Here is a 12,989-nt window from a genome sequence, read left to right as displayed (position 1 = left end):
ATTGCATTTCCCCAAAAGCGCATGTTGTATACAATTTGGATATTTTTGATAGTCAAACGATCGTGACTTGCAAATTGTTAAATGGAACTTCATTTTTGTTGCTTTTTATTGAAATGGTTGAGTAAATTCTGTCATCGCAGTCAGTGTTTTTAGTATGCACTATGGCAAGTTTTCACTGAAATAATTATATGCTTGATGAAGTTTTTGCAGGCTTGGAAATCTTGGAGTTGAGAGACAATTTCTTCTGTCCTATATGTTTCTCTTTCTAATGGCATAGTTTTTCATAACTGTGAAAATCTTGTCAGTTTTTTTAGTAGTTTTGAATTTTAGTGAAAGATTTTTTCTTGTTGTGCAAGTGTTGTTGGTATTTTAATTCATGCTAGGGTAAAGGAATTTGCAGGTATGGAGACAGCAATCAAAAATAGAACATTTTTTTCCTTAGAAGCAAGTGGGAACAACCACTTGAAATCCTATTCATTGTGAACAAGTTTTTAATGGTTTTTTTTTGTCGTTTCTGATACAGGTATTCATTTAGACTGTTCAATAACTGAAATGAATCAGTATACTCTTTTTTCCCATCACATAAAATCACTTTATTTCTGTCCCATTGAACTAAAACAGGTAGGAAAATGTACAGATGAAGAAGAAAACAAATGAAAATTCTTCTTTCCGGCACAGTGGGAAGAAGGTGGCTATTTCCACTTGAGATTAACATTTTGGTCTTAGATCTATCTATACTTATTCCAAATTCCTTACCAAAAAAGTGTACAGGATCCAACAAGATGCATTTATATTGAAGACTGGATTTGCTTATTACCGCTATATCCTTTGCCTTTGACAGGGAGTTCAAGTAAGCTTTTCCTATCTGTTAATGTCTGAGTGACTACGCATGAATCGATTAAGAGGATAAAGGAGAAGAAATTTTCCTTATTTTAATGTTGCCAATAGTTTCTTTTTAAAAATGTTCTTTACCAGCTTAACGGATAAGTAGATCTATTGTTTGAAATTTGCATAGATCACAGCCCACAGAAGTGAGGAGCAGATTATTCCTTAGTAGGAATTCATAAGAGAGAGGATATTCACTACATCTATTTTTTTTGTCTTTTTTTTTCCGTTCCTTTTGAACTTTTTAGATTATACTTTCTTGCTTTGAACACAAAGTAGTACAGCTAATGAAGAGTTACATGAGCCAACATAAATACTGGTTTTGTAACTTGGCGAAGTACCTGTATGAACTGAATTGTAGCAACTAAAACACGAGAATCTATATTTTTGGTGCCAAGAAAAAAAATTGATAGTTATAAGATAAAATATAGAAACAGAGTGAATCATTGTGTATGCAAATATTTTCCATACTTGCCTTGTCTTATGTTGTGTTTTAATAATGAAATAGGAATTTCCTTGTATTCAACATGCTCCACATGTACTGTATTCTGAAAGTGCTCTTCTGTAAATTTGGCAAAGGCAGCTTTGTGCATTGACTACATTATATTCGGTCCACCAAGTAATTTTATTCTGGACCTTTGATATCTTTCCAGTTGATTAAAGAACTTTTTTTGGTTGTTTTTTTTTCCCTTAAGTTCGTTTCCTTCATCTCCATACATTTGCCTATATAATACCTGGAATAAATCTCACAATCTTAAGTTGCAAGCCTTAAATTGCTCTTAAAGTGTGGCAAAATACAATTGGGTGGAATTAATTCTTTTTCAGATGATGTAAATGTGAAATGGATATGGGCAATGGATATGTGTTATTTATGTTATGTGTAACAATCTTCGGTAATACTTGGATTAGAAAGTTGCCAAGTGTCTCTGAGATTTGTTTTTACAAAACCAGAAATCTCCAATCCATTCTGGTAGTGATTCAGTATGTGTATTGAAAATGAGACTATAGTAGGCTGGGGAGTTCTTGTGCTGAAGCTCTCACCATTTCCATTGCATTCTTATATTGGTTAGCATTGCAGTCATACTTTTTCAGGGTGGTGCTGCTTGATAGAATTGGGCAATTTCTGTAGAAATGTTTTTTAATTTCATAGTCTGTTAGCATTTATCACACTACTGACTTAAACTGCTAAAATTAATGTCTTGGTTTATTTTCTTGTTTGCAGTGTGGGCAATGCATAATGGGATCACTGAATGAGGAATCTGTTATACAAACATCAACTATTACTGGTATTCTCTTGAGAATGTTTTGGACTAGTTTTGAGGGAACACCTTTCACTGAGTCTATGTAGAAGATTCTGAGAAGTCGGTTGAGTAGTAGACACATGATTCTATTGACTAGTTCTGGCATGTCTCAGAATCACAGGAACTGCTTGCAAAATGAGGTTGCCGTTTGTGGTTAGAACCTCGTTCACAGGGTTGTTTGTGAAGAGGAGACTGTCCTTTTGCCCTTCTTATAATGTCCTGGTCTGTATGATGGGATGTATATATGTGAAATATATGCTGGCTTTGCTGATATTTGATGACCAAAAAGGGCCAGAAAGAACAAGAACAATGGAACAGTGGTGGATAGAAGTTATTTTATTAATTCTTCACAAAAACGGTTGTTGTTTCTTTGTGTAGATTTTTCTCTTTTTTTTTTTTTTTTGTCCTCAACCAGGTTCTATACAGTTCGCTACAGAGAAAAGGGTAAAGACAAGAAATGGGTTTTTCAGCTCTGCCCAGTTACAGAGACTGTGATTGACAATTTGAAGCCAAACACACAGTATGAATTTGGAGTTAAAGACAACGTAGAGGATAGTATTTGGAGCAAGACTCTAAATCATAAGACAGTTCTCTCTAGTAAGTATTTGACAATAATTAATCATATAGCTACTCAGTTTGACAGTATTTTTTCCTCTATTGTGGTATTAGTTAGAGTAAGACTACTGATCAGGTTTCTATTGTTTAAATGCTATCCTTTATGCCCCTAACAAATTATTTTAGGAATTGGTGAAAGTAGAAACGTTTTGTGTTTGAAAAACTGCCACCTACTTTCTGAAAGGTGTTCTCTTGTCATTGCAAACAGAGGATCTGCTTCAGGCGGGTGCAACTCTAACAGTGATTAGTTCAGATACATGTAAAGTGTTGAGTATGTGTATTTATACTTCTGACTGTATTCTAAGGTTTTTCCTTAGGCCGTTAATAATAAGATGATCAACTAATCAAGAAATCCATCAACCATCATCCAACTAATCCATTTAATTTCTTCCATGAACTAATTTGAGTTCATGGAAATGATTATCCTCATTTGAATCTCCTTTTATACCTGCATTTATGTTGAAGGTGGTAAAAAGCTATACAGGGCCTGTCTTATCCAGCATGCATCGCAATGGGCCCTTTCTGACTCTGCTAGAAAATTAAATTTAAAGCTAATTTTTAGTCGTGGAATTACATGAACTGTGTTTGAAGCATGCACTGTCATGTATGCTTTTGTTTGTGTTTTCACAGAGGCAGTGTATTACATCTGTCAGTCATATTTGAAGGTTTTGCTCTAAAGTCCCAAGACAATGCAGGCAAAGGGATGTCAAATTAACCCTTGAAAAACGCATGTACTGTTCAAAGAATCACTTATATCATTAGAGGAAATGGGCATCAGCAGAGTCTTCCTCTTTCTAATGAGAGGAAGAGAGCACTTAATAGATATTGTCCAATTTAATTTATTTTCCACAAGCACGGTATTTCTTAACTGTGGTGTTGGTCAGAAGATGCTGCAAACTCCTATGCTTAGTATTTTTAGCTTGACTCAAACTGTAAAGAACAGGCATTCTCATAAGAGGGCCTTATTCATATGAGATTTCTGGCTGAAATTTGATTTGGACCTCAGTTACACAGCTTGATATACTTGAGGATGAGGGAGGGGAGCAGTATGGTGGCTACTAACATTGCAAAAGCCTTCATACTCCCTAATAAACAACTTTGCTGGCCTTCACTATAAAGTACAAAGCTTTAACTTTGAAGTACCTCCCCAGTGTCCATAGAGTCATTTCAACAGTCCAGAATAATGCGTTTGCTATACCATAAGCTTAAAGTGGAGAATGGTGGTAGCCTTTTCCCATACCTGCCTTACAAAAAGAAACTGCTTCTCAGCACTAAAAATGTCATACTAAATTGCTGGTTTTTCTATATTTCAAACATCTTAAAGTCATCCATAGAGTGAGTACTGAAATATATTTGAGTACTTAAAATAGGAGGAATTGAAGAGTGCATAGTGTTTATAGTTTAATACTGTGTTCAAGAGCAGCAAAAACATTCACTAGAATCACCACATTTTCTCCTTTTATATAATCTATTTCTAAATGCTGTTTCTTATAGTCATTTTACATTTTTAATAGGCCAGGAGAATCATTCTTCTAGGTTTATGGAGACAGATTGACTTTGGTTGAAAGATACTTTCTTGTAAGAGTTCATATTCTATGTAGAAGAGATTCCTTTTTCCTGGAATGTAAACTTGTGTATTCAGTGGATGCTTCTGCAGCACCTAAATCCAGGGAGCTTGTGATTACCCTGCATGTCTGCATTCTGGTCTACTGATAAAGTATCTTCTACTCAGAAAGTTGTCAGCATATTTCAGATTCAAGCCTTTCATGGCTTAGTAAATATATAGTAGATAGATACATAAAATATGGATGGTGAACAGAGAGTATATATTTGTTATAAATTTATAACTAACTGTGTGCATAGGAGTTTACCAATCAACACAAATGGCCACTTCTTTTCTCTTTCGGTTTCCTATCTTGTAGTAACTCAATGTCTTCTCATATCGGAGAACCTCAACCAAACATCCTTCACTGTAAATTTTCTTTCCTCACTGAAGAAATATATAAAAGACCATAAACTGAAACGTCTTTTACATATTCTTGTATGTGTTGAATCCACAGGCCAAATGCTGGGAGGAATTGGTAGGCGAATCTGTTTTTAATTTATGATTTGAGAAGACATAAAAGACATGGCAAATATTCAGTATTTGTTTAACCAAAATTTTTCAACAGAGATGAAAGTAGCTCATTTTTTACCATCTTAACATGATTTTCTCATGACATCAGTGTGAAACTTCTGTCAGTTTTCCCTTGTCTTTAGTCCAGTAGTAGGTCCTGTTCTTTAAAACTATCAAGCACTTTGAAAGATTTTTTCCAGCTCAAATGTACCTTAATTGATATTTCTTTAGAGTTGAAATTTTTTTCTATTGCTCATCTGTTTTGGATTCAATTGTGAACAAATATGACAATATGTAACTTTACTCTTGTTTGCACACCTATTGTTACAGAGGGAGTAGAAAAGTGTAAATGTGGAAGATATGGACAAAATTTGAAGTATTATGCTAGATTAGAAGAGGTGCTTAGCAGGACTGTTTTTCATCTGTACTTAACAGCTGCATCACAAGAAGCTTTTAATACTAAGAAACTAAGAGGAAAAGCCTAAGAGAAAACTTTCAGAGTTTAAATCTGTGGGTTACTTTGTTCATATGTTGAGATAAACGAAACTGTGTCAGACCCAAAGAAAAGTGATATATCTGCTCTCTATTGCCAGTGCTAAATGTATATTTTTTAGAAGAGCATACTTAAAAGCATACTTGATATTGGAGACCTTAAAACAAGCTGCTTTTAGTCAGTCCTAGTACCAACCTGACAGATGGGATGCAGAAATTCCTCTTTCAAGTTTGTTAATTGCAAATTAGTCTTGTGGTTATATTAATTTTATTAAGGAATCCTCTTAAGCACCTCTGGCTTACTAAGGAGTAGTAAGTCTCAAAGACCACTTCAGCTCTCTTGTAGAACAAGAAGCTTACATTTGATTTCCTTGCTGTCAAAATGCGAAGAGAAGGCTTTGCAGATGTATTAATTGATCTGAAGAAACAGGACAAAATAAAATTGTTCCGTGGTCTGTTTTTATACAAGCTTGTGGTTAAGCCCCCTAAATTTCCTAGCTATTGAAAAAGGTGAATAAACTTGGGTTATTTTGCTTTGGACAAAAAAGAAATGTAATTATGTGTATTTATTTATCTTTCTGTCAAAACAGATAAAAAAGTAAATGGGCAATTCCAGAATATGTACAAGTTGGTACCCAATTCCCAAACACAGGTATGCAAAACAATCTTATTTTTTATACCAGATCTGTGATTTGTATGATCGAAAATTTTTTCTTCTCTGTTAAATTAAGAAATACATTATCAAGGCCACAAATTGCCAATATAAAAAGCCAATCTGTTAAACCTAAGACCTGATAACTGTATGGAGAAGTGTTTATATGTGTGGATTGACAAAATAATTAAGAATGGTAGCTGAGATGATTATTTATTAATAATGATATACTTATTCCAAATTAACAAAGATAAAGCTGATGGTTCCTGTGTGTGGATTCTAAACTTAAAATTTACTTATCCCCTCGTAGTAGTCAGGTTTGTTAACCTGTGATATTTGTTATGGTCAGTAAATGTTGTGATAATCTGGTGCTGTGGTTTTATAGAGTAATCTTGTATTTACTCAGATCTTCTAAAACATTATTCATCCTTTTAAATTCACTGGTAGTTCCCATGTGTGAGGCGAGTGTTTGAAAAACCAGAGGAAGCTGGGAAGCACAATTTAATTTGCCTATCAAGATTGCTAGACAGTTCATTAAATCCTTGCATGAGGCAAGGTAGAATTTATCTGTTTCATCAAAACATTTGATGATTTTTATACATAAATAAATAAAAAATCTGGCATTTGACATAAGTGCTAGCCAGCAAGCTTGGATGGATTCATATGTTCATGGATTCACATACATGGATACTTTTTACTTCCAAAAGCTGAAGGATAAATGAAGGCTCTCTAGATTGAACTTGTTACTAGACTATTTTAATACAGTGAAAAATAAACATTTTTTTCATGACTTTTGAGCATTACCTGTTCTACTATAAGATTAAATGGTTTCTTCATATTTAATTCCTTAATTTTTCATCAAAGGGCACGTTTCAGCATCTAATCTTCTGGAGATTGTTTTGTTTTGTTTTGTTTTGTTTTGTTTTAAGGTACTATCCCTGAGGTAGACTATGGGATAACTTCCCAAGAAAAGTTGTAGAAACCCTTCTTACTTCAGATATGTTAAAGGGTGAAGTCATGAGTGTTAATTATTATAAGGGAACAAACCATTCTTCACAATTCTCTTCTGTCTCAGATTTTCCAAGAGTTTTCATGGTAGGAAATGTTAATGTATGGTTTCTCATTGTCTGTTCTTCATATTTTACAATATTGTAAATGGTCTGTAATTATCAGATCTGGAATTCCTTCAGGAATCAAAACACAATTCATTACACAGTTTCTTCTATGAATAATTAGGGATGAATAGAATCATAGAATCATTAATGTTGGAAAACACCTTTAAGATCCTCAAGTCCAACTGTCTATCCAGCACCACCACCATATTTACTACTAAATCATGCCCTCAAGTGCCATATCCAGACATTTTTTGAACACTTTTAGTGGTGGTGACTCCACCACTTCACCATGTGGTCTGATCCAATGCCTGACACCCCTTTCTGTGAAAAAGAATTTCCCTAATGTCTAATCTAAACCTCCCTGATGCAACTTGAGGCCATTTACATTCATTTAGGACAATAATACTTTAATTACTGCATTATATAGAGAGTTAGAGCAGTATAATGCTTAGGTTATTGGAAATATAGTCATGTCTTACATTCAAGAGAAAATGAGTAATATAGACGCAGATGGTTAGATATTCAGGAAGGTGACATCTCATTATGTCGATGGAAGTCAACTTTACTGTTCTTCCAATTGGTCCCATAAGGGTCTTTAAAGTTACACAGGACAGCCCAAGACCAGGTAATTGAATCTGGCATATAGAGTGCAAGCTGAGTTCCTTTACTCCTCTTAGCAAACCCTATGTGCCAGGATCCTGACTGTTATGCTGCTTCTGTGGAAGCAGCGATTCTATTTATGCAGAAGTCCTGAGAAAGTGAGCTGAAACAGTTTTCCAAATATTTGCACAGCTTAAGCAAGAAGGGAGGACTGGAGCCAACATCCAGTCTTTTTACTCAGTTTCACAGGGCTTAGCTCCAGAGCAGAACTGCTTTATCACCCTCCACAGGAATATCACGAAAACATTCCACAGATTATTCTGAAAAGTCTTCTATCGTTCTCACTGTAGCGGTGGAAAAAGCCATAAAACTAAGGCCGGGAAGCAGAGAGTGGCCTGCTCTTCAGTGTGCATTACTACCTCAGTTTCCACAGCATTAGGTGGGCTATGTTTCAGTGGTGAAAAGCCAGAATGAGTGTTATTTAGGCCAAGCTTTTTTTGTGCCTTATTTTGCTCCAAAGACACAACTGACTCATATCAGCATGGTCCTAACTCTTCTCTGTGAGGACATTTTTAAAGGCTGTTTGTTAAAGTAACATTACTGATCTATCTAGTCATTCTGCCCTTTCAACATTGGTCACACATCAGCTTGTGTTTCTTTTGGCAGTTTCATTCTTTAAGTTTGTCCAAGCTCCTGGGGCTGTGTGAGCTACAATTAATGAGAGAGCAGAAGAAAAGGAGAGTTCTAGAGGTGGTCATTCTTCTTCCCTTCATAAACAATGGGTGGTGGTAGGGCAGAGAGAACGCAGTAAAAATTTATTTCCTCCTCTCTCTGATTAGGTTCCTGTAGTTCCATAATATCAGTCTGAAAGGTGGCGTCCTCCTCAATTTTTCCAGCCAAAAAGGACTCTTAGCTTCTACCATTTGTTAAATCGCAGAAGAAAACATTCTCACTCTTCCAAAACTTATTCTTGAGGAGTATCTTATGTGTATACCAGTTAGTTTTGGCTTTTTGAAGTACTGGAATGTAACAGAGAAAGAAAGAACAAGTGTCTCTTCAAACAACGTTGCCATGTGTCGCTTCACAAAAGGTTTGAGACTTGCAGTCCTTGACGCAATACACCTTTTTTATATGGTCAGAAGTTAAGATGTCTGACTTGTGGTATAATTTACATCTCTAATTTTCCTCAGAAATACTTTAGGAATATCTTATTTGCCATCTTCTTTCATGATGGCAACAATCATTTTAGTAACTAATGTTCCTAATACCGATATGCTTTATATTCCCTGCCTGAAAAATACGATTGGTAGTGCCATTCCTACAGATGATGGGCTGATGTTTCCAAAATAGTTTGTCTAAGTAATACATTTTACTAGACATAGAAATATCTAAAGTACTCACTTTTTGAAGACTGAGAAGAAAGCTTTGACAACATGGTGGTAGCTTTCAAATGCAGCACTTACAGCTTCATGCAGGTGAGCTGTGTAACTACTACAGGTGGGGAACAAGGATTTCATGTCAAGGATTTGTTCCTGAGTGAAAAACTAAATTTTGAATGTATTTAAATGTCTTTGGCATTTTTATATTGCTGTCATTACAGTCATCCATTATTATTCAAAAAAGAAAGAATGCTCTTCTCAATACAAGAACCTTTTAGTGGTAATAATTATGATTAGAAGTTCTGCAGTGGAGTTACATAATTTCTCACTACAACTTCAGAGCTGTTTATTTGATTGTAAGGTTTCTGATGAGAAATACAATAAAATAAACACCTTTTTATGATAAATACATTTCATCCCATTTGCTAGTCACGTGAAGAGTAGGGCTACTTCAGAAGGTGCTCATCTGCAATACAGTTTTTTTACTAGAAAACAAAATAGGAATGTAGAAATTGTTAAGAAAAAAGGAAAAACATAAGCAGTAAAAAAGGAAGAGTCTCTTCCATCCTTCGTTAATGACAATGATTGAAACCTTCACTTAATTTAAGATCGTGTTCGTGCCAATGCAAAACTGGTATTAGGTAGCAGAAAGTAATGATTTTCACAGAATAAGTAGCCTCCATCCATTTTCCTGACGAATGGTTCATCTTACTTGTGGAGATTGGCCTTCTTCCAGCTTCTTAGACTTTGGTATGTGTTTAATGTGTACTCAACAATTGTTTTTAAAGCATTTCAAAATTATTTAGAACAGAACAAAAATAGTTATTCTTAGGTAAATAATTAACATTTTGTAATCGAATGATGAATTTTTTATGAAAGTGTTCTTTCATATGAAGTAGACCAGATATCATAAAGTGCAAAATGAACATTATCTGATTGTGACTTTAGCAGTATACATTTAGCATGGAAAGGTGATTGTTTGAGTCATTTTCTTTCTTGTAACTCAGATATAACTGAAAAAAATTTCCTTTTAAAGTATTTAGCATTTTTATATTGCTGACATTAGAGTTTACCTCATCTCATCTCTTGATCATATTGTTAAGCTTTCAGAAGTTGTTCCTAATCCTTATGTATGGTTACAAATACTAATTTATAATTTTGATATCGGCTGTTTTCTTTCTTTTGATAAATGTGGGTCTATTCACATGTTCCTTTTATGCTAACAATATAATTGAAAGCATTCACACTTAGGCAGGAAGTAATCTGGGTCAAAGAGAAGTGAACAGCAGACTAGTCCAAATATTTAGCAAGAAAAAATGTAAGAAGCGCAGGGGTGACTGACCACATATACTTTGGAAATAATTTCACCAAATGAAATTACTCTGAGTTAATCTACTTTAAGCAGGCTATGCACCCAAGAGTGCTGATAGTTTACAAATGTGCACCTGGTTCTGGAATAGTTTTTGTTCGAAATAGAATATTCTTGGGGATATATTTGTATCTTGTGACCAAATTTGTAATTGCATCTGTTTCAGATGTTTTGCTGTAGTTAAATTTCAGCTTTTATTAGCTTTCTGGACTACTCTCCAGTGAGTGCTCAAGAGATTCCTAAGAGAAAAAAGGATTGGGGATTCCTAAGCTGTCAAATACTGTGTTTTTATAAAGCAAAACATCTCAAGCTGAAAGAAGGAGATCAAAATGCAGTATTACCACACTAGCCTGTGGGAACTGAAGTGATAGTGTAACCATCACTGACTAGGGCCAGAGCCATATCCAGTGTTAACTTGGGGCAGGCGCGGTATTGGATTAGAGCCCTCTGTTTTTATTACTCAGAAAGTTCAATTACTATCATGGCAGTTATCCCAAGGCTTTTTTTTTCTTTTTTTCTCTTTTCTCAGCTTATATTGAGTGATAATAAGAAGTTGGTCCCAGTCACAATAATCAAACAAGGTAAGTTTGTATATTTTCTTTAATTTATTCTTATACTCCGCAAGAGTAACTTGAGATGAAAATGAATGTCAGGGTAATGAGATGGTCTGCAGCTGACCCTATAACAACATAAGCATAGAATATCATTTTTCACCAAAATTGATATGTCACAGGAAAGAGATGCACAATGAAGAGACGATGTAGAGGAAACATAGTTTGCAGTCTCTTAAACTGAATGTGAGTAGAGAAAGGATGATTATGGTGTCCTCATCTGCAAGTATTAAGTTGAGGGAAGGTTTTAAGAATGCTGAGGCTTGTTTCCGGTGTGGTTTTGTTTCTCATTTTGAGTTTTTTTAAAATTAGCTTCACATGCCTGTGTTGTCTCCACAGTTATTCAAAATCGGACACAGCCAAAAACACCAGACAGTTCTTCTCTCCCAGGAGCAATATTAGGTGACTAAAAGAATTCTTATCATTTTTGTTAACCCTTGGTTGAAAATTAGAACTTGGTTGAAATGCTTTTAATTTTCTTGACCTTGATAGTTCTTTCCTTGCATACCAAAGGGTGTTCTGCAGCTGGTTCAGACAGCATTTGTTACATTTTATGGTGGTACAGATGGTTCAAGAGTGCTGTAGCTTAAGTGAAATAGAATCATTTCATTGTCTTTGTATATAAAAGAAAATAGTGTTTTGTAAACAAAGAAATTGTTTAAACCAAGTTCTTTTATACTTCAAGTGAAGTTCTGAGGCAAAGATCTTGTTGAGATGAGGGATTTGCAATTAGACTATAGGGAACATGAAAACAGGGGAAAGTCTATCATATAGTGTTCAGCGTGGCGAACTACCGGTCTGCCTGAAGTAGACACGAAAGGCTCACTGCATCATGCACCTTGGGACCAATTTATTCCTGGATTCAGGAGGGTGTTTAGTCCTTTATATATGGAAATATTTTCTATAACTGCATAACTTTGCCTTATTTTGTGTTTTAATATATTGATGAGAATCAAACATATACTTACTAATCCAGTTTGGCGTCGTCTTCTTGGCACACAAGACAGAATGTCCCAGCATCTGTGATGCTATGTACTCCAGGGTTGTACGTTCCAGTATTGAGTTGTTTTTAACTCTGATTAATCATGAAATAGTGATAGTACAGTGAGTGGTGTAAAGGGGAAATAGCGTCAAATGGGAGTGATAATTACAGAATAGAACCAACTCGTTTCCCAGATACTCAGATTAAACTCCCAGTGGCTTAGTAGTAGTTGCTCACATATCTTGAAGGGCAGACTGTGTATTTTTATCTCTTTTGGAATTAATGGCACACATCTTTCTCTGTAGTGCACCTTATTGTTCCAGGCCTCAATGAAAGTCAGCAGAAACTTCCTCCTCTCCTTACAATAGATGGCTTATCTCCGGCATCCAGGAAAAAACTGGGTAAGCAGAAATGAACTAAACTTTTATTTTTTGTGAACAGTATCAGAAGTGTAGTGATGTGAGATGATGTGTGCAAGCAGAAAAGTCCTTTATTCCTCTTCAACTTTTTTTTCTATTTTATATTTAATAATTAGCTTGGACTTATAAGGATTCATAGAAATTCACTTAATTTAAAACAGGTGGACAGGTTTTTTAAGGTACTTCAAGGAGAAATTCTTATTTATTATCTGTTATGAAATCCATTTAAAATGGCAACCAGAAATTAGAACTCTTCAGTACAGGTTTCATGAGTGTCTTGTGAACACACCTGAAACCCAGAGGAAAAACGTTAACTGAGGTTTTCATTTAGCATTATCATCCTTGAATAGCATAACTGTGGAAAATAAAGCTATATTTAAAAACCTTGATAATCCCCAAGTACATCTTTCACAGATCCCTTGAACAGAGTTCTGGAGCTGATGGCTTTTGGCT

At 35.0% G+C, this 12,989-nt stretch overlaps 1 protein-coding gene across 1 annotated transcript in view; it reads left to right on the top strand.

The window, feature by feature from the left end:
- The window catches only part of LOC113991306 (ABI family member 3 binding protein), a 143,114-nt gene that overhangs the window by 39,279 nt on the left and 90,846 nt on the right, over positions 1 to 12,989 (top strand). The window contains exons 5-9 of the mRNA XM_027727497.2: positions 2,602 to 2,783; positions 6,000 to 6,061; positions 11,054 to 11,105; positions 11,475 to 11,537; positions 12,423 to 12,518. Of these exons, the coding sequence (XP_027583298.1) occupies positions 2,602 to 2,783; positions 6,000 to 6,061; positions 11,054 to 11,105; positions 11,475 to 11,537; positions 12,423 to 12,518 (455 nt within the window). The remainder of the gene's footprint in view (positions 1 to 2,601; positions 2,784 to 5,999; positions 6,062 to 11,053; positions 11,106 to 11,474; positions 11,538 to 12,422; positions 12,519 to 12,989) is intronic.

Source organism: Pipra filicauda, unplaced genomic scaffold (assembly GCF_003945595.2).
Source record: "Pipra filicauda isolate LSUMZ 115617 unplaced genomic scaffold, ASM394559v2 scaffold64_size3178608_pilon, whole genome shotgun sequence".
In the NCBI taxonomy this organism is placed as follows: Eukaryota; Metazoa; Chordata; class Aves; order Passeriformes; family Pipridae; genus Pipra; species Pipra filicauda.
This window is presented reverse-complemented; position numbering and strand designations above follow the sequence as displayed.